We start from the raw sequence: 26,758 nt of genomic DNA, 5'->3' as shown, positions 1-26,758 counted from the left end.
TGGTTTTTTTCATCATGTAACACAAATGCGGGTTGATTCAATCAAAAAGATCTAAACGAGGGCAACATTCTTCCTATACTTAATCCAGGAGTTTCCTTGTCTTCTGGATTGGGTTCAAAATTGCAAGTCTACGGAGTTAAACATAAATAGTCGTAAACCAAAATTTGGGCCGGCTGCTCAACGGCGTTTATGAAATAAAATAAAATAAGGCATCGCGCATTTTTTTTTCTCTCTTCGTTGGAATTACTCCTTGTGATATTTGTTGAGAGTTTATGAAATCGATTTTTAAAAAAAAAATTGCTGCGAACTTAGAAAAGCATTCACAAGGATTATTTTAAGACATGCGTTAGTGTCGCTGAAAAACGTTAGAAGAAGTGCATAGAAGTTAACGGACAGAATTATGAAAGGAGTTGAAACATATTTTGACTAACAAATAGATGAATTTTGCTTCATCTCACAATTCAGAGCACATTTGATCACCGTAGTATAATTTATCATGATATTGTGAATACGTTTCAAGGAATTTATTATTTTATGAAAACTAAAAATCCAGCGAAGTAGGGTTTAGTTAATAACGTGCTACTTAGTTTAGTTTGTTCAGCTTATAACAACAAGTTAACAAGTTACTCTGGAGAATCCTGATTTAAGCAGTGTTAGATGTTTGAAACATCATAATAATTTTTATGAATACCAGGTCGTTGTGACAATTTTCGTAGGGATAGAATTAATAATGAAAAAATAATGCGGCAAAAGTCAATTAATTGAATTAACATATTATACTATTATATATTATATATACTATTATATATACATATTATATTATACTTCTTATTAATAGATTCAGATATGTGATTTCCCCACTCTCTATATTTTTTCTCTCTCCGTATTTATGGTTTCCACAAATATTTCTTCCTCCCCAGCAGTATATTTCAGTAAGTAGTAGCTGGAATATACTTGCGTAGGAAAAAAGCAAGATTTCTCGAAATCATGGGAATGCACAGTGGGCCAGAAGACCATGATTTCCCCACTCTCTATATTTTTTTCTCTCTCCGTATTTATGGTTTCCACAAATATTTCTTCCTCCCCAGCAGTATGTTTCAGTAAGTAGTAGCTGGAATATACTTGCGTAGGAAAAAAGCAAGATTTCTCGAAATCATGGAAATGCACAGTGGGCCAGAAGACCATGATTTCCCCACTCTCTATATTTTTTTCTCTCTCCGTATTTATGGTTTCCACAAATATTTCTTCCTCCCCAGCAGTATGTTTCAGTAAGTAGTAGCTGGAATATACTTGCGTAGGAAAAAAGCAAGATTTCTCGAAATCATGGGAATGCACAGTGGGCCAGAAGACCATGATTTCCCCACTCTCTATATTTTTTTCTCTCTCCGTATTTATGGTTTCCACAAATATTTCTTCCTCCCCAGCAGTATGTTTCAGTAAGTAGTAGCTGAAATATACTTGCGTAGGAAAAAAGCAAGATTTCTCGAAATCATGGGAATGCACAGTGGGCCAGAAGACCATGATTTCCCCACTCTCTATATTTTTTTCTCTCTCCGTATTTATGATTTCCAGAAATATTTCTTCCTCCCCAGCAGTATGTTTCAGTAAGTAGTAGCTGGAATATACTTGCGTAGGAAAAAAGCAAGATTTCTCGAAATCATGGGAATGCACAGTGGGCCAGAAGACCATGATTTCCCCACTCTCTATATTTTTTCTCTCTCCGTATTTATGGTTTCCACAAATATTTCTTCCTCCCCAGCAGTATGTTTCAGTAAGTAGTAGCTGGAATATACTTGCGTAGGAAATAAGCAAGATTTCTCGAAATCATGGGAATGCACAGTGGGCCAGAAGACCATGATTTCCCCACTCTCTATATTTTTTCTCTCACCGTATTTATGGTTTCCACAAATATTTCTTCCTCCCCAGCAGTATGTTTCAGTAAATAGTAGCTGGAATATACTTGCGTAGGAAATAAGCAAGATTTCTCGAAATCATGGGAATGCACAGTGGGCCAGAAGACCATGATTTCCCCACTCTCTATATTTTTTCTCTCTCCGTATTTATGATTTCCACAAATATTTCTTCCTCCCCAGCAGTATGTTTCAGTAAGTAGTAGCTGGAATATACTTGCGTAGGAAAAAAGCAAGATTTCTCGAAATCATGGGAATGCACAGTGGGCCAGAAGATCATGATTTCCCCACTCTCTATATTTTTTCTCCCACCGTATTTATGGTTTCCACAAATATTTCTTCCTCCCCAGCAGTATGTTTCAGTAAGTAGTAGCTGGAATATACTTGCGTAGGAAATAAGCAAGATTTCTCGAAATCATGGGAATGCACAGTGGGCCAGAAGACCATGATTTCCCCATTCTCTATATTTTTTCTCTCTCCGTATTTATGGTTTCCACAAATATTTCTTCCTCCCCAGCAGTATGTTTCAGTAAGTAGTAGCTGGAATATACTTGCGTAGGAAAAAAGCAAGATTTCTCGAAATCATGGGAATGCACAGTGGGCCAGAAGACCATGATTTCCCCACTCTCTATATTTTTTTCTCTCTCCGTATTTATGATTTCCACAAATATTTCTTCCTCCCCAGCAGTATGTTTCAGTAAGTAGTAGCTGGAATATACTTGCGTAGGAAAAAAGCAAGATTTCTCGAAATCATGGGAATGCACAGTGGGCCAGAAGACCATGATTTCCCCACTCTCTATATTTTTTCTCTCTCCGTATTTATGGTTTCCACAAATATTTCTTCCTCCCCAGCAGTATGTTTCAGTAAGTAGTAGCTGGAATATACTTGCGTAGGAAATAAGCAAGATTTCTCGAAATCATGGGAATGCACAGTGGGCCAGAAGACCATGATTTCCCCACTCTCTATATTTTTTCTCTCTCCGTATTTATGGTTTCCACAAATATTTCTTCCTCCCCAGCAGTATGTTTCAGTAAGTAGTAGCTGGAATATACTTGCGTAGGAAAAAAGCAAGATTTCTCGAAATCATGGGAATGCACAGTGGGCCAGAAGACCATGATTTCCCCACTCTCTATATTTTTTCTCTCTCCGTATTTATGGTTTCCACAAATATTTCTTCCTCCCCAGCAGTATGTTTCAGTAAGTAGTAGCTGGAATATACTTGCGTAGGAAATAAGCAAGATTTCTCGAAATCATGGGAATGCACAGTGGGCCAGAAGACCAAGATCTTTGGTCAAAAGTCAAAAATTAAATTTCAACTAAAATATGTTTAGGCAGCTTTAATATCGCCCAAATTAAGTATTCATAATCATTCCAAACATTATAATTTACTTTTTGGACTGACAAAAGTACAATGTAGTGAAAAATATGTAAATTTTTTTTCAAATGTAACTTTTAAATTTATATTTCAGAAATATATATAGGAATTTCACCTTTCTGTTACATTTTAATCAGAGTATTTAGTCTGAAATTATAGTCTAATTTTTCAATTTGTTGGATTAGTTAATACTTTTAACAAACTTACAGTTTATATCTTATCATTTGACATTTTACATTTTTTTGAATCACTTTCGAAACTTATCTCCAAAAAGTTCCAAGAGGTAATTAGCTAAACTTTTTTTTGTTGTCTTCTTTGGTCTTTCTTCTTTCGAAAAATCCTGCCCCATTTTGCCCGTATAGCAAAGGTGGACTAAATATACCAAAAAACAAAAATTATGTTTTTTTTTTCATGTTTTCGCTTTATTTTGTAATTAATTCGCGTTATTTAGTAATATTACTTCGCAAATACAATTTGCTTTTGATTTTTAATGTAAAATTACGAAAATTATTATATTTTCGTTGCTATATTTAATTATTTAAACGTACTGTATATATATATGCATATATATATTTTTTTTTCGCGCTATATTTCAGCCGGCATCTTGTTTTCTGTTGGTATTTTTGGTGTATTTCAAAATTTCAACTATGAATTTAATTTACCTGCACATAAAAACCCTAAATAAAAAAAACCAAATTTTGAAACAAATTTTATTGAAATACTAATTTTGGTCACGAAACCTAGGATGCTGACCCACTGTGGAATGGAGAGAGTAAAAGTGTGGAGATTGGAGAAATTACGTCAATTTAAAACCCCTATTTCTTTTACGAAGTGTATAATAAATGGATGAACTAGAAAATTGGGAAATAGTGCTATCCCTTATGAAAATTTAAGGTATATTTAAGGTTGATTTGAGGTATTTTTCAGGTATTAAGGTTGTTTTGAGGTATATTTGAGGTATATTTAAGGTTGCAGAGAAAACAGCAATAAAAATTATACCTCGTAAAGGTTGTAATTAGGGTGTACGAGGTTGATTTATATATACTTCAGCTTGTATTGAGGTTGTTTAAAATTCACTTCAAATCAACCAGACTGATAAGGAGATTTTTAAGGTATACCAGGTTTATTTTCTTATACTTGTAACAAAAGAGGTATTTTTGAGGTATAAAAATTTTTACCTTATTTCAACTAACGATAAAAAGGTATTTATTGAGGTATATGAAGTTATTTTATTTATACCTAAGCTTATTTTGAGGTTGTTTTAAATTCACTTCAAATCATCCAGACTGATAAGATGATTTTTAAGGTATACGAGGTTGTTTTTCTTACACTTGTAACAAAAGAGGTATTTATGAGGTATAAAAAAATCAACATTATTTCAACTAACGAGAGTGAAGTAATTACGAGGTTTAAAAAATATACCTTTTTTCTACTAACGATATTGAGGTATTTATGAGGTATAAAAAAATATACCTTATTTCAACTAAAGAGAGTGAGGTATTTATTGAGGTGTTGAAGTCATTTTATTTATACCTAAGCTTTTTTAAGGTTGCTTAAAGTACACTTCATATTAACTAACTCACTTCCCAGAGTTCCATGCGAGCCGGCAAATGGCGTGTGTGTTGACAATCGAAAGTCTATTCGAAATTCGGTAAGTGTGCTTGACATTTATTAATTTAGTTTTATCACTTTTAATCAAATATGCTTCAATTTTGAAACTTAAATTTTATTATTTTTGTTTTAGCGACGCGTCCTGATCTTAAATAATTTAAGTTGGAGGATATTCTTTGAGGCTATCGTTGTAGGCTTAGCAATAAGAGAGAATAACCGAAATATTTCTCGTCACTGTTTTGGGTAACATTACTGGTGAATCGTTACAGCAGGTTATGCACAGTATATTTTATTGTTTGTAGTTCAGTCAAATATAACATTCTTTTTATTTTGCTTAAATGTATATGTTTTAACGTAGCAGTATGCACGCTGATTAATTGAGAAAAATGTTCCCAATTTCTCTTATAAATAAATCATTGAAAATTGAAAGATTTTTAAAATAGCAATTTTGCTTTGAAATTCTACTATAGCTGTATGCTTATCGTTTGGATATTTGTTGCAAAGTTTATATTATTGTTTATATATATATACATATATATATATATATATATATATATATATATATATATATATATATATATATATATATATATATATATATATATATATATATATATATATATATATATATATATATATATATATATATATATATATATATATATATATATATATATATATATATATATATATATATATTTACAGAGCTTATCCACAGATCCCTGATATTACTGAGATGGCCTAGACTGTAAATAGCACATGCGCGGCGGCGCAGAAGAAGAGACAAGCAAGCTACTGCTCAGCCTTCCCCTAGTATATAGTTCTGAATTTATGCCTAAAAGAAAAAGTAATCTCTCCTAATAAACTACAGAATTTATGTAATTGTTGATAACAATAGTTTGCTAGATATTTGATAATTGAAAACTAGTAACTGTATTAGCTCACTTCTTCATGTTTGATCACAAAACTGCTATTTTCACTACATGTTATTTTCTCGCATTTTACCCACGTTAATTATTTACTAAGCAGATTGTTATTACTTATTAGAATATTGGGCAGAATGAAATTAAATCCGATTTCAAGTTTATATGACAATTTGTTTCAAGGTTATGAGCTTTTTCATGCAGCTGTTTATGGTTCACTACTTCAAAAATGTGCGAATTTCGGAAATCTTAAATATTTTAGAAATAAGTCAGTATAGTATGCAATTTTAATCCTGAATTGAATAAAATCAATTGCAAATAAAAACATTTATTGTTGAAAGTAATATGCATTATTTAGAGTTTCATCCAATGGGATGTGTATTTATATTTAAACAAGTGTTTGTAACAACTAACTATTAGTTTTATTCTGCTCAGTATTATAAGTTATATAGGAGATATTATACTCAACTTATTTTAAAAGTATTATTTCAAATCATTCTCTCTTAGACATTTTCCTCGCATAAAATTACTCACAACTTTAAAATAAATGCTCCTTATCAGCTTGTAATTTGTTCTATTCGATTGAGTGTAAAAAAAGAATAAAAATTGGTACATAACTTTAAAATTTTAATTTATTAAACGATTGTAGATTCTTGATTACATTGATTAAAAATTATTAAAATAACTATTTTTTAAGAAACTCTGATGTGATTGACAATAACATAAGTCCTTTTCAGAATCAGCGTAAAAAATTTAAAAAAAAGCTGCCAGTTTCATGAAGTCTGACAAAAAGTTGAAAAATATTGACTAGGTTTATTGAGTTTAAAGATTTTTAAAAAAGAAAGGGAAGGAAATTTGATTATTAAACTTACAAGTACCATAATGTTACAGATGTATAGAAAAATAAAAAGTGTTAAAATTGCATAATAAGATTGGAATTATACAGGGTGTTTATAAAGTCCCGGACCCATTTTGATGTTTAATAACTCATAAATAATAAAGATAGATTAAAATTAATAACATTAATGGTTAGATAGACTCAAAAAGTTTCATGACCCTTGTCAATGAACTTCCACGTGTGCCCCCTTCGTCGCACGGAGAATATCAAGTCGATAGTTAATTTCACGAGAGGTAGCTTTCTTTTTTACAGAAAAGACAATCTCATCAGTCGTATACTTAGACATGTTGGAAAACTTCGTATTTCCACAACTAGAAGAGCTTCAGCCACATGTCTTTTTGCAACAAGATGGTGCACCACCTCATTGGGGTATCATCGTTCGTAGTTCTTTGAATGACCATTTTACAGGAAGATGGATTGGGTGAGGAGGTCCAATTCCTTGGCCACCCAGATCACCTGATATAACGCCGCTGTACTTTTTTCTTTGGGGATTTATAAAGGACAATGTTTACAGGAGGATCGTGTCGAACATTGATGGCCTAAAAGCCAGAATTACGACCGCAATAGCCTCTGTGAATGCCGACATGCTTGCCGCTACCTGGCGTGAAATTGACTATCGACTTGATATTCTCCGTGCGACGAAGGGGGCACACGTGGAAGTTCATTGACAAGGTTCATGAAAGTTTTTGAGTCTATCTAACCATTTATGTTATTAATTTTAATCTATCTTTATTATTTTATGAGTTATTAAACATCAAAATGGGTCCGAGACTTTATAAACACCCTGTATATTTGAATTTCTGTAAATGTTGTTAATGGTGATACTGTCTTCAGTGTATTTTATTTTGTGGCTGTGATACATGTCATGCTTTTTAGCTACGAGGATTGAATAGAAATGGCAGAAGATATTTATCTGAAAAGGAAAATTAATTTCATCCAGTTAATTTAAATGATAAAAAAATACTTTCTAATATTTTAGGACCTGCCACTATTATTGTAAATATGACTTTCTTACTGATTTATATTTTTTTTTCCTTTTAGGTTCCAACAATTGCAAGTTTCAACATGTAGACGGAAACAGTATTTAAAATAATTTTGTTGGTTTGTAAAAAAAGTGAAATTTTAGTTTTAAATAAAAGTACTTTGAATTTCAGCTGACTAATTATTTAAATTTGTAGTTTTATAGCTTTAAAAATTCAAGCACCTTAGACAACTATCTTCTAAAAATACGAGTATGAGTTCCCATAAATAATTTTTACTAACTGTAGAATTTGGATAAGTGTTATTCTAAGATGATTTAAATCTAGCTATTAAAATTATAGAAGAATTATGCATTTGAAACTTTCTTTTATAGCTTAACAAAAGAAGCAATTACTGCCGAAGGTTTAATATTAAAAATTTCAGGTTGATAAATGATCTCTACTAGTGAAAAACATGTAATGTACATTATTCTTCATATAATATATATAATATCTTTATATATATATTATATTTTTTCTATAGTGAGTCCAAAAATTAATAAACTAGGTGGTCCGTATAACACCTCACCTTCGTAAGTGCTAAAAAAACATCTTTGGTTGATAAATTAATACTTCTAAAAATACAAAAATATATACTAGAGGTTACGAAATAATAACTTAAGGTAGAACATGGAACACATGGCGCTAATTAAAAATAACCTTTCCAATTGTTGAAAATGCACTTCAGGTTGATTTATAACAACCAGAAGTGTAAAATGGCCCACCTTAGGTTGAAAAATATATACCTCTTCAAGCATAAAATTATATAAATGAGGTTGAAGAATAATTACCTGAGGTAGAACAAAATACACCTGAGGTAGATTTATAATAAGCTGAAGTGTAAAATTACACACCATATGTTGAAAAATATCTACCTCTACAAGCATAAAATTAGATACCTGAGGTTGAAAAATAATTACCTGAAGTCGAACAAAATACACCTGAGGTTGATTTATAATAACCTGAAGTGTAAAATGACGCACCTTAGGTTGTTGAATAAATACTTCCACAAGTGTAAAAATATATACTTCAGGCTGAAATATATGTACCTCTGGAGGTATATTTAAGGTATATTTGAGGTTGATTTTGAGGTATTCATTTGCACCCTTTTCAACCTTTACGACGTATTTAAACAACAACCTCCTTTATACCTTTAAAATATACCTCGTTTATACCTCATTTATACTTCGATTTTTTCATAAGGGATTGAGCAAAAAAATGTTATTGAGAAAATAATCATTTGAATGAGTTATTATTATTATTATATTTGATTGTTATTATTTGATTGTTATTATTTGAATGAGAGTAAAAAGGAAGAAAAAATAATCAGTTAAGAAATAGATAAAGCAAATTACAAACCGTGAATTTATGGTACAATAGTTTACACTCACAAAGGCATTTTTGGTATTTTTATTCAATTTAAAACAGAATATTGAATTTGATTTTATTAATTTTAAAACAGTAATTCTAAAACAGAATTACGAATTTTAAATTTAATTATAAACTATGAGTTTAGTTATAAATTAACTCATAAAATGATAACAGATTTTCTTATGAATTAAATCCAGAAAGCAAACACAAATCATTGTGTGAAATTTTTAAATGGAAGTTTAAATAACACTATCTAAATTGAATCACATCATCATCATATCTGGCTAGACAGCCCAGGGTGGGCCAGTGCCTTCCTTTGAATTCGAATCCACTTCTCTCTACTTTTGACACTTGTTCGCCAGTTTTTCGCCTTTAGAGTAAGAAAATCAGTTGCAACTAAATCCAGCCGTCTCAGCCTGTGTCTACCTCTTTTCCTGTTCGTTAGGGGTTTGTGTAAAAGGATTTTCTTTATAATTGAGTCATCATTCCTTCTGAAAAAGTGAGCTTCCCAGTTCATTCGATTTATTTTAATGAATTTCACGATATCTGGCTCTCTGTAGATTTCATACAGTTCAGTATTATAAAATTGAATCACAATGAATGTTTAATATGAATTCTGTTCAATCTAATTTCGATAGTTCAAAGTGGATTATAGTGGCGCAGTTTAATAGAATAGGCTGCATTGCGACAAATCTGCTTAAATTTACATTATGTGATAACAACACAATTAAATAACGTATTACGGGACCCTAATGAGATGTATAAAATTAAAAAAAAGTTTTCTGATACCCTTCCTTAAAATAATTGAGACAATAATTGTTCTGAATTCAAATTTCACATAAAAATAAAGATTCGAAAAAAAAGAGAATCTGAAGCACATCCCTTGAATTATTTTTTCTCATTGTACTAAAACATGAGAATAATATTTTAAAACAGATTCTCGTTTCTTATTTAATTTGTCATATTAAAATAACACCAAATGAATCTTTTGCATAATTTTTTTATTAAATTTAAGCCCGAAATATGCATATTTTACATTAAATTTAATATTAATTCAAACGTTGTACAAAACAATTTATTAAAAAAAATACTTTTAATTAAATCTACAAACACCTACAGCGGATAATAAAAATCTATCTCACCTCCGGATAACGTCAGCGTAGCGAAGATATACTCTGAATCTGTTGCTCCGGCATCATTTCGAGCTGTGATTAACAAGGTGTACCATGTCCCGGGAATGAGATCCGTTATGGTTATGTTCTGTTGCTCTGGAACAATATTATTACTGACCAGAGTCCATTCCTGTTGACCACTAGCCCTATACTGAATCACGAAGACAGTTATTGGACAGCCACCGTTGTGCCAACTGCTGAGATTTACAAAGACGCTAGTTGAACTCACAGTCAGGAGACGGTCTTTGTCCGGTGTTATTGGAGCTGCAAGAAAAATAGCTATTGTTACGCAGAATTAAGTGTTCGGATTTATCGTGTAACTCTCCTTTTTTAACGCAGTAAAAGCAACGTTTTCTCTTATTTTTTTTCGAGCTGTGCTGTTAATAGTTGTATGCGGAACTGTTTCAAACAGTAACAATTTTAATTTGTTTTATATAATAAAATTTTTTTATGGAATAAAATCGGCTACAACTGACTCAGAAATTGTAATTTTTGGCATATTACTTAAATCATGATTAGATATAAATAAAATTTGCATGACACGTTTATCATATTTATTCGTCTCAGTCAAATATTTAATAAAGTGTTGATTCGATTATTAAACTCAAAGTTGGGTTAAAAAATATTTTATAACAAGTAAATTTGTTTATTTTTTGAATTGCAAATCTAATAGTTGAAAAAATTGAAATTTTTGCAACCTCTACGGGGAGCATTTTTGGAAGAAATCAGACTAGAACGTAGCTGAAACTACTGCTAATTATAAGAAATGTCTAGCAAAGCAATTTGTTTGTAAAAATGATAAACAAAAAAGCTCTTAATTTGAAATTAAATTTTTATAAAATTAAAATTATCGCTAAAAGAATCGTGGGTGGAGATTGAGGAATTATTCAAAATTTTAGGCGCACAGCTTAGAGAGGGAATTAAGTAAAACATTTCAATGTGAAAAAATACTTTTTTTCTCTTTTTTTTTCTTTTTTAAAATTAACTTGCTTATAAATTGTTGTTCTTTTTATTTCTTTTAAGGTATTTTTTTGCTAAATAAAAACGATTTTAAACTTTGATGCTATATTTTTTTCCAAACTTTACAATAGTTGAAAGCAAGGTTGGAAAAAATAAGCAATGGGTAGTAGGGCAATAGGTAGCAGCGCAGAACTCACTTTAACTGCTATTTTAATATTGATACTCATTTATATAGCATCCAATTAGTTTATTGCGAGGTGACTTGGATACTTGGAGAGGTTACTTGGTACCATGCAACTTTTATTATTTGCTTTTTACACTATTTCTTAAAAATTTTTTAAAAAAAATGGATTAGCACATTCAAGAAAATCCCTACTTCAAATATTAACTTTTAAAAGAATAATAAAGGAATATTTGAAATTAAGTGTAGTTCACCTAAACAATACTGTTAGCAGCAACCTAGTCATGAAATGCGTCCCACCATATGCTTCACTATAGAAAGTTATTCCAGTAGAAACGTTTTCCTGTATTCTCAGCTAATCTCCCAATACCAGCTACATTTTTGTCAAATTCTATGATATTAGTTGGGGAACGTAACATTTTGACACCTGTGCTTACGTCAATTTAACTTGCCAGTGCTGTAAGAGTTACAGCGTGTAATGCCGCACCATGTTAAGCAATTTTAATTGATAATAAATGTTTCATACCTTCTAATACTCATATATATATAGCTTCAAATGTTATACTTGCTTTAAAAAAATAGTTGTTTCGCTCTAAATATCGACAATGTAAACTTTTGATCAATATTCAGACAGATAATATGTAATGCAAAAGTTGATTTTTAAACACCCAAACTGCTATAAAATATTGTGGGACGATCACACATTTGAGAAGAAATTCTTTTTTATTAATGTAACGCTTAGCATAAAAAAAGAAATATATAAGAGGAATTTAAAATTTGACAAACTAACAAAGTTTTTAAAAAGTTAAGTTAGTTAATACTTCAAACAGGCAAAGCATCAAGAATTAATCTGAAAGAGAAAATCAACGGAGAAACCAATTTTATAGGTGAAGAGAAAAAGTAGAATTTTTATTTTTTGTATGTAATTTAATTTTAAATGTCTAAATTACTAAACCACGTCTAAATTACATGGTATTGAAAAGTGTAACTGAAATTTCCTTATTAGTTCAAAGTCAGAGATATTTGTTCTAAATATTCTTAAAAATTACTTTAACATTTAATTTATATCCTTGGAATACAGAATTTTATATTTATTTAGAATTTTTTTTAACTAATGTGAATTCAGAGTTCTTTTTCAAAAATATGCCATTTTGACGTTAGTAATGGCAGCGGGGGTCGACGTATACTTCGGATCGACCGATACGGCTGAAAATAAGGCAGAAGGAAGTATGACATCGGAAATAAGGCATGACATTGCTATGTTAGAAGCATCACTCTAAATAAATTTCTCCCCACCGAAAGTAATCCAATTGAAGGGCTTACCCACTCCATCAGTTTTTGCTGACAGTATCTCACTGTCGTTGCTTCTCCCCGCGCTGTTGAAGGCAATCAAATAAAAAGAATATGATGTGCCACACTGTAAGTCGTGGAGTGTGTACGAGTTTCTGTCACCAGGCAAGCGGATCTCATGCCAGTCGTTTCCTTCCTTTTTGTGACACAATATGTAACCTACGAAGTAAAAAATAATTTGTAAGATGATCTGATAATAAAAATTTTGCTTTCTTGCAGCTGAATACTTTTAAATTTACTTTGATCTATGGAGTTTATCGATTAAGTAATAGGATTTTAATTTCGTATAAGACTTTTCATATATTATATATTAGTAAAAAGTTACCTAATGATAATCTCCTGTAACGCTATACTAAGTCTAATGAGTACTTTCAAAACTAAATAGATTAGTCCATTCCCTTACAAAAACTTAAGGTATTTTTGAGGTTCATTTGAGGTTGTTCTGAGGTGCCAAGGTTGATTTGAGGTTTATTCGAAGTTGATTTCAAGAACAACCTTAAGAGATCAACCTTCCAAAGTATATAATCTAGATGTATGAAGTTGTTTTACTTACACTTGAGGTTGATTGAATTCTATTTTAGAGCAACCAGCTTAGGAAGTTGTTTATGAGGTGTGCGGATTATTTTTTCTACACTTTACGCAAATACTTATATTTAAGGTGTGTATAATTTTCCCCGATCTAAACTAAAATTATTTCTCAGTTATATATGAGGTGGAAATTGAAGTTCATTAATGAGGTTATTTTTGGTGAAAACATAACCTAATTTTCTACTCTCAGGTGTAATTTTTTGCATCTGTCAGCCCCAAAACAATCTCAAAAACACTTTATTTTGTGTAAGGGGTAAGGCTGTTTTTTGAGGACTCTCTTGTCACTTGAAACTTTGCTTTTATGCCAATAATTTTCTATTTCCATAACTGATGTTAGTCTGCTGCAATTACTCGTGGCTCTTAGGTCAAGTCTAACCTAACTTCAGCAGCACCCTCTAGGTTTATTCCGAAAATGGTGCAAAAGCTACAGTTTTGAGAGAAGAAAAAGTATTTGTTGTCTAATTTTTCAGCATTTAAAAACTTACTACAATGCTGCCTTATTTGGGCTCATAAAAGTTTGCAAAAATGAGAATAGGGTATAGATATTTGAAATTTTAATCTAAGTAGAAATATGTTTGCGATTTTTTAAAAAAGCTTAGCAATTTTTGAAATATTTTAGTTATTTGTCCGTTCTAAAACCCAGATAATTCTTTACAGAAAGATGACATATGGAGCTTAAAATTACAGCTTAATTCATCACTTAAATTGTGTTTTTTTTTATTTTACTTGGCAAAAGATCCTCGGAATCCATTCAATGCCCAGCAGTGTTCTGCATATGAAAAAGACATTCATGATAAATGTGATAGTACATTGCGCAAAGAAATAACTGAAACACCTTGAATAACTTTTGATATGATGATCAGATTTTCACATACTAAGGCGCAATCATAGTAGTTTAAGAGGGTAACCTGAAACATGCTAATTAATTACTGCATACAGTAATTTAAGTTATGAAAAAATACACAAAAACGTACTTTCTCTGATTAAATACACCTTTTCTTTCAACAGATTAAGATTTTTGACTCCTAGAATATATAGTCTAGCCGTAATCTGGAAAATGTGATCTTAATAGTTAGATCAGGAGAGTAGTTGAAATTTTGAACCCCTAAATGTTAACTTTACTTTCTTGCGCATTTTGCCATATCTCGAAAAACCCTTTTAAATTTGCTTGCAATTATAAAAGTCGTCTATCCAGAGATAATTTCAAGCAAAAAAAATATTTTAATAGCTATAATATTTTCTTAATATTTATTATTATATTTAATTATATTTCTTATTATTTTATTTAATATTGGTCGAAAACTTTTAAACTGTAAGGTAACTAAATTTTTTAAGGAATTGCAGTTTTAAAATTATAAGTTTAAAAACAATTCATCGACTCTCTGCTAAAAAAAACTTTTGTAAGGCGAAGAAAAAATTTGATAATTAAAAATATTGAGGAAGGTCCGTTTTTACGATAAAATATATGGTAAATAATCTTTTAAATGAACTCGTATGCTGAGTTTTAATAAAGGTGATAAGATCGTGCATTCCTGGTGCGGTGAATCCTAATAAAATTGTTTGTTCCTTTAGATAAAATCAAGAAGTGCTGGTGCTTTTGGATCTTTCCATTACAAAGGAAATTTATTTCCTTCATTTTACATCCTTCAACTTTATTATAACCAGCATGCATAAGTTACAGTCTATTTCAAACCCGGTAATTGTGCACGTGCGTTTATTGCGACTAATTTTCATAGAACTAAAATAAACTTGTGGATTAGTTTGAAAGTATGTTTATAATTTCTTTAAAGGATACAAGTTTAAAACGCATAATAATTTGCTTACCAGCAACTGGAGAAGTTGGGGTACTTCTAGAATCCCAAGATATTTTAATGGACTTAGTCGTTGAATAGTACGTTTTTATAGCAGGAGATTCTGGTTTGTCTAAAAAGTAAAAGAATTATAAGTTATAGGAAGCGTATAGGAGGCAAATAAAGTGCTATTTTCTCATTCATTCATTTATCAATAGCTTAAAAAGACGAGACCAGTCCTTATAAATGTAAAATATTGATGGGTTTTTACACTATTTTTATTGATATGGTTCTGAGAAAATCCGTTTGACTCCTAATTCTGACCAAGAAGAGTTTTTAGGAGTAACTTATGTAAAAGCAGAAAAATAATTTTCTTTCCAGTGTTGAAGAGCGGACCCCGTTTTTTGGTTTACGTCGGTCAATGCCCAACTCAATAACTTTGCAGTTTTTAAACCGAACCCATAAGACAAGAGATTTCTTAGATAAAATATTAGGGCGAACTGGCCTTCGTGGATGACTAACTTGGGACCATCCGCCTTTGATTGCATGGATAATAAAAACCAATCAAAATTCCAACGGTTTGCTCGATGATATGAGAATTCAAATCCACGAAAATTCTTCCAATGAAGATATATTATGTTAGCATAGTGATCTTCACGAGTTGAAATCGAAATTCGAATCATTGATTGCATGGATAATAAAAACCAATCAAAATTCTAACGGTTTGCTCGATGACATGAGAATTCAAATCCACGAAAATTCTTCCAATGAAGATATATTATGTTAGCATAGTGATCTTCACGAGCTGAAATCGAAATTCGAATCATTGATTGCATGGATAATAAAAACCAATCAAAATTCCAACGGTTTGCTCGATGATATGAGAATTCAAATCCACGAAAATTCTTCCAATGAAGGTATATTATGTTAGTATAGTGATCTTCACGAGTTGAAATCGAAATTCGAATCATTGATTGCATGGATAATAAATACCAATCAAAATTCCAACGGTTTGCTCGATGATATGAGAATTCAAATCCACGAAAATTCTTCCAATGAAGATATATTATGTTAGCATAGTGATCTTCACGAGTTGAAATCGAAATTCGAATCATTGATTGCATGGATAATAAAAACCAATCAAAATTCCAACGGTTTGCTCGATGATATGAGAATTCAAATCCACGAAAATTCTTCCAATGAAGATATATTATGTTAGCATAGTGATCTTCACAAGTTGAAATCGAAATTCGAATCATTGATTGCATGGATAATAAAAAACAATCAAAATTCTAACGGTTCGCTCGATGATATGAGAATTCAAATCCACGAAAATTCTTCCAATGAAGATATATTATGTTAGCATAGTGATCTTGACGAGTTGAAATCGAAATTCGAATCATTGATTGCATGGATAATAAATACCAATCAAAATTCCAACGGTTTGCTCGATGATATGAGAATTCAAATCCACGAAAATTCTTCCAATGAAGATATATTATGTTAGCATAGTGATCTTCACGAGTTGAAATCGAAATTCGAATCATTGATTGCATTGATAATAAAAACCAATCAAAATTCCAACGGTTTGCTCGACGACTTGAGAATTCAAATCTATGAACATTCTTCCAATGAAGATATATTATGTTAGCATCCTCGAGTTGAAATCGAAATTCGAATCGACCATACATCAATGGGATCAGTACTTGGATAACTTTATTGGGAAGTGAACGCTTTCTTCTCAAATGCATCGCGGCTCCTCTGAAATAATTTTATTTTATTTCATTCATTTATTGTTTTATTTTATAATCAGCGTTGTGAACAGCCGAATTGATTCTGAGCTTACGACTATCCAGGTTCAAAAGTTTTGTAATTTTGAACCCAATCCAGAAAGGAAGAGAACTCCTGAATTGGAATAAACTTGCCTTCGAGGAAGATTTTAACTAACCTGCAATTTCGTTCCATGGGGAAGAAAACCACAAAAATGCTCCTAGATTCACCCGATGACAAAGGGATTCTAACCCATAATCCCACGCTGAGGATATTTTACGTCAACACTGTGGTCGGTGTGAGCCGGGAGAAGAATTCGTTTCAACTAGCCGCCTCTGGGATTCGAACTTGGTCATCTTATAGAAAAGCGAATACTCGATCACTTGAGCCAGCACGCCCCTCCTCTAGAAAAATTGTCGTTTGAATGCCTCTACTCATATAGAGAATAGGTAATTAATATTAAAAATTTGTAATTTTATAACTAACTTATTCTTTGGCCAACCAAAATTTTTTTAGCATTTTTTTAGAGTGAAAAAGACATTTTTTGTACACTTAAGTATATTACAAAGAAGAAAATTAAAGAATTTTTAAGGTTACGTGGAAATTAATAGATATGGAAAGCAAAGTTATGATTACCGAATTCTAGAGTTCTTGCAATAACTGGTTCGGATGGGGGTCCAGCACCCCTGCTATTGTAGGATTGGACAATGACACTGTAATCAGTTAAAGGTGACAATCCGGTGAGAATAAAGTTGAGATAAACTAAGAAAGATGCATTAATTGCCTTAAAATTGTATGGTTCAGACTTGATATAGGGTTTGTATCCTATATAAAATCCATCGACGCTTTCAATGTCATCATCTCTTGATACCTAGAGAAAAAATACAAAAATAAAATTTCCATTAAAATTGCTCATTATTTTTAAAAGATAAGCAACCAGATATTTTTTTTCTTTTTTTTCATATTAACTTGTTTTCATTAAGCGTAATTCTCTGCAGAAAACAGTAAATAAATAATAGCTAGCATAAATAATTAATTTTGTTGTATAATTTATATCTTTAATGATAAAAATTAGAAGGAGAGACCTTAGTTAGACAACAAAAAATATTAGTATTGTTTGCATTTTATTATATACAGAACTGCCAAGAAAAATAGTCCCGCAGTGGACTGATCGTTAAGACACGGTTCTCACGGTTCCAGATCACCGAAGTCAAGCATCACTGGCTGCGGTCAGTGTGCGGGTGGGGACCACTTGGATCAGTCTGCGTAGGGACCGAGGGTGTGCGGTATTGGTCCTCGTTAAACTGTTCTACCGTAAAGTGCTCGACTGCGCGTGCAGGTCGTTGAGCTACCGAAGCAGGGGTACCATCCCCTCTGCAGAGGATCAAAATTGTGATGCCATGTCTTCGGATCATCCTCAGGGATGTTTCCCAGACCGTCACCCATTGTGCAGCTCTAGTGCGACGTAAATTAACAACAACAACAACAAATCCAAGAAAAATATTAGTTAAGTATGATAAAAATGTGGGCAGCGATGGCTCAGAGGTTAAGGCACTGAACTGTCATAGTGGAAAGAACAAGGGTTCAATCCCCAATGGCGGCTGGGAGCTCACCCAGCTTCAGATCAATGGGTACAACCCTGAGCAGCGATGGTTCAGGAGATAGAGCTTCCGCCTTCTAATAAGGTGAACCGAGTTTGAATCCCAGCGATAGCTGGTCGATACGAAATACGCATCCAGCTTGCACCGACCACATTGATGACTTGAAATATCCTCATTGGTAGAGGGACTATAGGTGATAGTCCCCTTGCCGTCAGGCTAGACGTGGGAGAGGTTCTTGCGGTCTTTCGCACCATGTAACGCAAATGCGGGCTAGTTCCATCAAAAAGTCACCTACGAAGGCAAATTTCTTTCAATCCAGGAGTTCCCTTGTCTTCTGGATTGAGTTCAAAATCGCAACTACGTAGTTGAATATTAGTAGTCATAAACCCAAAAATTGGGTCCGCCGTTCAAAGACTGTTATAAAAAAAAAGAAAATTGGTACCAACCTGCCTGGGAAGTAAAGGCGGTCTGTGCGCAGTGCTGACCACATTGCCTCAATCATGCCGTTGGTCATGAAATTGTGAAGCCTTAGCCTCTATGACCCCTTAACCCACAACGAGCTACATAAAATAAAAAAATAATTCATTTTTTTTTTTAAATCAGAAGGAGATCCAGACTTACTTGCCACGTAACATTGATAGACCTCGATGAAACTGCGGAGACTTTCACACCATATGGAGCTCTCTTGGGAGCTGGAAGAAGTAGAAAAAAATTCTTTTTTTAAAGGTGCATCATAATCTTTTTTTATTTCAAAAATTTAATTAAGGTGCTCATAAAATAAAAGGTGCAAGGCTTATTCATACATAGAAGCAAAATCATCATTTTTCAATAATAAGGCTGTTCTGGGCATTAAACCAGGATATTATTTTTAGTTCTTTTGCATTCTTGCATATATTGTAAGAAAGGGTTTCTATAAATTGAGCAAAAATGAGTCAAAATAACTCCGAAACAAATAAAGTAGAATGTGAAAACCTATGTGCTCATTATAGAAGTATAGTGATATGCTTGACAGTCCAAAAAATGACGTATCACGACAAAATGACATATCATCCTCAAATGTGATAAAGTTCAAGCTTTGTCAGCTTAGAGCGATCAAATATTCGAAAGAAAAAATCAAAATAGATAACAATAAATGTAGAATAGAATGAGTGTTTTAGGATGTGGGCATAGAATGCTAAGTGCATTTGAAAAACGAATGTAGCTCAAAAGTAGCGTTTACGAACATGAACGTTTCATTTGATTCCATTTTGTAAGTTCGGCTATAATAAATCTATATTTTTAAATAATTAACAATTTTAACGTAACTATACAAAAGAAAGCAGTGGTTTTGGTAAAAGAGAGTTCGCTTTCCAATGAGGTGTCTCAAGTTCGAATCCCTAAAATGGTCAATACGAATACGTCTCCCGGCTCACACTTATCACAGTGCTAGTGCGAAATATCCCACGCTTAGATGGTTCATGGTTTAGAAATCCCTTGCCGTCGGGATAACCATTGAAAATTTTCCTCTACACGCTACATAATTGCGGCCTTGTTTCATTAAAAAATCTTCCACGATGATAAATTTGTCATAATGATTAATTTCATTGAATGGGGGTGGTTGTTCAACGAAGATATAAAATTGAATATAACGCTTAATTTCGGGATTTCAGGTGTTCACTAGTATTCTGGGTTGGGTTTAAAATTACAAGGTTATAGATTTGATAACTGACAGTCGTAAACATAAATATGGGTTGACTGTTTAACGCTGGTTATAATATAAAGTAAAATTATGTATATATGTAGCGTAAAAAATAGAGAATTTTCGTATTAATTTCTTACCCACTTTGTCTTAAAAATTTGATTGAATGTTAAATAATGAGCTTATTAATAAGCATTGAAGAGACGACTTTTGTGCTTGGTCTGATTTATTTCAATGCACATTTTAATTAGCTCTACTTAACTCTCCTGACACCGCAAGCGAGCCAACCAATCCGGTCCTGTGCTGCGTCTCTAGCACTGATCCAACTCCGCTATTAGAACGTCTTTCTTTCTGTTAGGATCATTTGACTCCAGATTAGTTTTGGTCACCCTCTCTTCCTCTTATCATCCGGGTTCATGTCAGCGCTATTCGTGTTGGGTCTGATGATTTTATTCTAGGAATGTGGCTAACTTATGTTCATCTGTTTTTTTAAATATAGATGTGGTTTTAAATTTAATTCATTTATATATAATTTGTAGTTAGATATTAATATGTCCCTTTATACAAACACGTGCAGTAAACTATGTTCATTTCCTTAAATACGCATTTTGAGATGTGCCATTTTCTTAAAAAAAAAAAAACACGAATTACCAGTCATGTATTTTTTCTTAAACGCGTATTTTGCGCTTTGTCCAAAATAAACCATCATGGATGATATGCACTTATTTATGTACACGGATGATATATACAGATTTTATATAGTACGGAGGTTGTGTACATGGAATGAATAGTGTGTGACAAAAAATTCTTTTTTTTTGAATAAAAATAATTCACTTTAACGCTCCATTAATAATTAAACTTTTTTTTAAATAAATCAGTAAGCGTCTTCGCCATTTCCCCTTTTCTCTTTGGGTTTCAACAAATCTTGTTTTTTACACATGCCCGTCCATCTCCGAAAGCAGTTAAATTATACTGCCGTGAGGAAAAAGTAAAATTTGCTGAAACTATGGTTGGTGGAAGGTGATGGGTGTGAGGATAATAATGTAACATTGCTACGAAAATTTTATTTATAAAAAGCATAAACTTAAGGGAAAAAGTTACATTAAAAAATCTTATACAAGAATACATAGGGAGGAGGTAATATGATTGTTCTTTTGCATAACGAAGAAGTACTATATTCCAAAAAGTTTGCTTACGTAATGCTAAAACATTCTCTTACTACTTGAGAAAAAGTTTAGCTCTGGATAAACTATAATGACTATAAAAATATATTCTAGGTCTAGTTTATAAGCACTTTGAACTATATTTCATTGGGACTAATTGATATCGCATGAAAATCTTTATACCTACGTTCTTCCAGTGTCGTCACAGCCACTTCTGCTCCAAACTGACTCTCCCCCAATGAATTCTCACATTTGACGCGAAAAAAGTAGCGATTCTTCGGTTTCAGTCCTCGAATTACTAAAGACGTCTCGTGTCCAGGTACTGTAACTGGACCCCCAGTATTTTCACCTACATGGCAGAAAATTTTTACAAAGCTGAAAGCAACATTTTTAAACAAGAGAAATTCCACGAGTATTGACTCACCATCAGGAGAAAAAATCCCCCTCAATCAGACGCGATAATCAGATTAGCAATAACATATCTGATGACTGGGTTCTCTCATAATAATGGGTCAATAGAATACAACAGATGAGAAAAATTTAATTTTAAAATAACTCGGAAGTTTCACAGGGCGACGAGTCTGAACAAGCGAAGAGTATTAAATAACCTACAAAATTAATACGATTCCTCAATCGACAATCATTATTCTTAAGGAAGTTGGTTTTTATTTTATATCTTAGCGTCTCAGATTATACGTCCTGTAATGAATAAAATTAGAACTCGGATAAATATTTATCCCTTTCAGCCACGTATTTTATTTTCGAAAGAATCAGTAATGTCAAAAGAAAACACTATTTCTAAATAAAAAAAATATTGTAGAATGGATATTGGATATGTGACAAAAGCTCTAAAATCAATGCTCTAAACTGTACCGTGTTTTAAAAAAAAGCGAAATCACACACCTAGGGGAAAAACAAGTACGGTCAAAACTACCAGAATATGGTAAAATGTGCCTTGTTTCTGGCTCTATGGAAAAATAAAAAAACTCAGTAATTTTTATTTAAGCGCTTTGGAAATGTTTTGGGTGAAATTGACAATAAAATATGGTTTTAAGATATGTAATAAGATTTAGTAAATGCCGTGATTTTATCATGATCAATAAATAATCTGCATAATAACCACTAACGGGAATAATCTTTAATGGCCTTTTGTACAATTACAATATTAATTCAAAATATGAAGTAAAGCAAAGGAGAAAAACCCAAAGTAAACTGCGTAGTTTCAAATGCTTCGATTCTCTTTTTTAAATTTTTAGATTGCGAGCAAATTACGCAGCTATAATGTTCTTTTCTTTAAAAAAAATCAAAATTAGATAATATTAAAAATAATGATAAGAAAACAAATACTAAAAAAAAGTAATTTTGTTTTGAAAAACCTTTTAATATGAAAATAAACCATATGGCATAATTACAGAAAATAAATAAATCGTGATATTATATGAAACTTGTTATGAAGTTAAGCTGGTTATGAAGTTTCAACTACTAAATTGAATATCAAATTTAAAAAATGAATATGATCCGGTCATAATGCAAGGCTAAATCATAATGAATAATGTTCTGCCACGCAGAGAGGAAGTAATCATGTCATAATTTATTTACAGTTTGATAGTTTTTAAAAATACAAAAATATTTTCAGCATTCGAATTTTCACAGCACTACTCTTAGTTTATCTGAATTTATATTTTCCACACTAAAAAATTTAAATTATTAATGGAGTTGAAAGAAAATTGAAGGGTCTCTGTATAGCGTTCTTTCAAGAAAGAAAATTAAAAAAATAAAAATTAAACGTACCTCCTAGCTGTCTCCACATGACTGTGTATTGAATTATGGGAGAATTCCCGTCAAATGGTTTACTCCAAGAAAGTCTAACACTTCTACTCGAAACATCATGAACTTCAGTACTCTTGGGTGCATCAGGAATATCTAAGTAAAATGAAAGGAAACAATATCCCATCACAACTTAAAATATATATTAAAACCCAAAATTATAGCAAATTTACATTTTGTTGTTGTTGCCAATATCCCATCTGAGAATCCGTTGACATTCAAAAAAGCATAAGCAAGAAAAAACATAAAAACATTACATTTTTGAGGTTCTTTTTGAATAATTTATTCAGTGTCAGTTAAATAATTATGCCTCGAAACCTCAATAAATATCCTCTTTTAACCACGGATTAAGTTCTTGTGTTTGAGTTAAGCGAAAGAATGTAAGGTTTTCCACAGCAGAGTTACTTAAATAGTTACCAACGTTATCCACCAAAAAAGTCGATTCATTGCTATAATTGAAACTAACTCCGTGAAGATTGATTATTGCCTTCAGATCAGGCGAACAAAAATTGTTAAAAATTTCTTAAATAATGGCACAAACATGAAAAATTGAAAACAAATTGCAACTAGTTCTCCTTTCTTTCTAGAATTCGGAAAAAAGCGTTAAAAAAAGAATTGTAAGAGCTTTTCTAAAACATTGAACATTTGAATTTTTTTTTTTTTTTTAGTTTCACAGTGATTGCACGACATGATTCCCAGTAGATCTCCAAAGTCGAAGATCATAACGGTTAGTGAATTTGTGGAATACAACTTTGATCACCCTGCGAAGGGATTAAGGGCGTGCGATATCATTCTTCATTAAACTGTTTCATTGGTAAGTGCTAGACTCTGCTTTCTGGAGAGAGAAGCCATCTCCTCTGCAGAGTATTGAAATTTGGATGGCATGTCTTTGGTTCATTTTCAGGGATATTTCCTAGACCGTCGCTGAGAGACCATTGTGCAGCTTTAGTGGGGTGTGAATAAAGTATCTCTATTGATTTTTTAGTAGAGAAAGTTAAATATAAATAGCAAACAATCCCATCATTTACTATCCCTTAAAATAAAAATAAAAAAACGTCCCAAAGGTATCAGGTTCGGTAACGAGAGCTATTTGAATAAATTTCGTTATTTCTAAATGTTAATTGTTCTTTTAAAGATGAAGAGAATCACTGAATGGTATTGAATTATATTTTTAACTTTAAAAACTAATTAAAACTTAATAGCAAAATTCCCCACACGATCTTTCAACTTCTACTAATTTGTATTTTAAAGATAATTTTTCTATTTTTTTTAATTCTTTGTAATTCATATTTTTTATTCCTCTTTCTCTACTATACATATGGATAATTTTTTTAAATGTCTTCTCTAGATGGTTTTCCATTTTAGTGAAAAAAATGCTAAAATATTTTTTTCAAAGTTTAATTAGCGTATTTTTTATGAAATATGTATGAATGGATTTTTTTAGAATATAAAAAAGCAACAGCTAAATTGTTTTCTATTCGCTAATAGAAATGGAAATTAATTTTCACGGAGGAATTAATTTTCTAATTATTACAGAAAAATAGAAAATCATTTGAGAAATCTTTTGCAAAACATATTCAAATTCTGAAACTCAATATCTTTTTAAGGAAAAAGGAAAATTTATTTTCAAACACCTGTAAAATCATTTGACATTTTTTAATTAGTTTTCTGAAGGACTTCTGTAAGTCAAACAGGTCTTAAAAATCTTAAATTAATAATATTTAATTTCTGTGAATTGGATAAAACAACGTTAGTGCAACGCTTCCTGACGCACTTGCGTTGGTTTTTCAATCGCATCTACAGTGCCTAAGGGCACAGTGTTCCATAATAACTACTTTCTATCCATATTTTTAAAATCCTTGTAAAATATATAGCAAAAAATAAATACATTGGGAGTAGTGATTTAATATTTAAATTTGAAAAAAAAAATACCATTTATTTCTATAGAATCATTACTGAGGAAAGCGGGTTGAAAACACCAAAACAAGTTTGATTCCCTCAGGAATCTTAAAAATTGTTTCTAAATATCACTGTCTGTCTCTACCTTTAATCAAACAATTTATGTTTTCTCATCCGCTTCTTCAGTAAAGATTCATCTGATTTTGATGAAACTTTCTCAGCTTAATACCTGACCCTATATAGTTTAAACTTCATTTTTGACCAGGATTCTAAAAATATAGTTTGAAGGTAGACACGAAAGTCGGAAGTACGAAACATTCTATATTTATTATTGATAAGGATTCTAAACATATGGAAGAAATGCAGTAGTGAAGAAACATCCTGCATTTAAAATTGATAAAGAGTTTAAAAATGTCGCTTTAAGGTTGTCATTACGGAACGTCCTGGATTTATAATTGATCAGAATTCTGAAAATTTAGCTTGAAGGTAATCATTAAACATCCTTCATTTATAATTGGTTTGAACATCCTGTATTTATAATTGATAAAGATTCTAAAAATATGGTTTAAAAGCGGGCATTACGGAACATCCTGCATTATGATTTATAAGAATTTTAAAGGTATGGATTAAAATTGGTCTTAAAAAACATCCTACATTTATAATTGATAAGGGTCCTAAAAATATGGTTTTCAGTCTGTCATTACGGAACATCCTGCATTTGTGGTTGATAAGGATTCAAAACTTGAGGATTGAAAGCGGTTACAGCAGAACATTCTGCATTTATAATTGCTAAGGATTCTAAAAATATGACTTATAGGTGGTTATTACGGAACATCACGCATTTGTTATTAATAAGGTTTTTAAACATATGTACTGAAGGTGGTCATTACGAATCATCCTACATTTCTAAATGTATTACTACACATTACATTTTTAACCAGTTTTGTTCATTAAATAGGTAACACAAGAAAAAAAGGTAAGAAAATAGGTAACACAATCATCTGTTGACTTTTCGTTCTAAGAACAAAACATACATCTATACATTTTAGTATATTTTCTAAGAAACCTGGACTTAAAACTTAAAGAAATAGACAAAAGTAAAATTGTTTACAGTTTATGGCAGTTTATAGAACTTTTATAACTAAGCTTCCAATCTCGCTCAAAGGATTTTCTTCCCTCGTTCGAATTTTCTGAAAGTAACGAGAAAGTTTCTCGATGACTACGACCCTCAGAATTAACGATTTCTCTTTATTACTTAACAATCAAACTCGGACACTCTTTCTGATTAAACTACTGATTGGACGAAATTAAAATGGTTCGATTCTTCGAAGGAAATACTCTACGGATTTCTAGATATTTCACAAACGTAAGATATTTTTCTTTACTGTTTTCTTACAGTGCTGTTAAGTCGTTACCAGGAGTCTGTCCCACCTTTTGTGAAATATCCCTTTTTTTCTGTAAACATATTTTTTTTAGTAATAGATTGTTTTATCATGATAAAGTTGTACACATTACTAAGCAACATTGTTATGATTCTTAAAGAATGATTTTATGATTTTTACAGAATGATTTTATGATTTACATTTTTATGATTTTAGATGAAAGCAGGCTTTTTTTCGAGTAATTGTTTTACTATGATAAAATTGCAAACGGACCTCTATTTAATGAAAC

General features: G+C 31.6%; 1 protein-coding gene across 1 annotated transcript in view; it reads right to left on the bottom strand.

The window, feature by feature from the left end:
* LOC107442922 (cell adhesion molecule Dscam1) overlaps positions 1 to 26,758 on the bottom strand; it is a 170,807-nt gene that overhangs the window by 28,398 nt on the left and 115,651 nt on the right. The window contains exons 14-20 of the mRNA XM_043040966.3: positions 23,153 to 23,284; positions 21,549 to 21,710; positions 19,142 to 19,212; positions 17,556 to 17,790; positions 15,184 to 15,282; positions 12,745 to 12,930; positions 10,251 to 10,544 (exon numbers count right to left, since the gene is read on the bottom strand). Of these exons, the coding sequence (XP_042896900.2) occupies positions 10,251 to 10,544; positions 12,745 to 12,930; positions 15,184 to 15,282; positions 17,556 to 17,790; positions 19,142 to 19,212; positions 21,549 to 21,710; positions 23,153 to 23,284 (1,179 nt within the window). The remainder of the gene's footprint in view (positions 1 to 10,250; positions 10,545 to 12,744; positions 12,931 to 15,183; positions 15,283 to 17,555; positions 17,791 to 19,141; positions 19,213 to 21,548; positions 21,711 to 23,152; positions 23,285 to 26,758) is intronic.

This window comes from Parasteatoda tepidariorum, chromosome 10 (genome assembly GCF_982258835.1).
Source record: "Parasteatoda tepidariorum strain Cologne lab strain chromosome 10, Ptep-v5.0, whole genome shotgun sequence".
In the NCBI taxonomy this organism is placed as follows: domain Eukaryota; kingdom Metazoa; phylum Arthropoda; class Arachnida; order Araneae; family Theridiidae; genus Parasteatoda; species Parasteatoda tepidariorum.
Note: the sequence above shows the minus strand (reverse complement) of the source record. Positions and strands in the feature narration are given on the sequence as shown.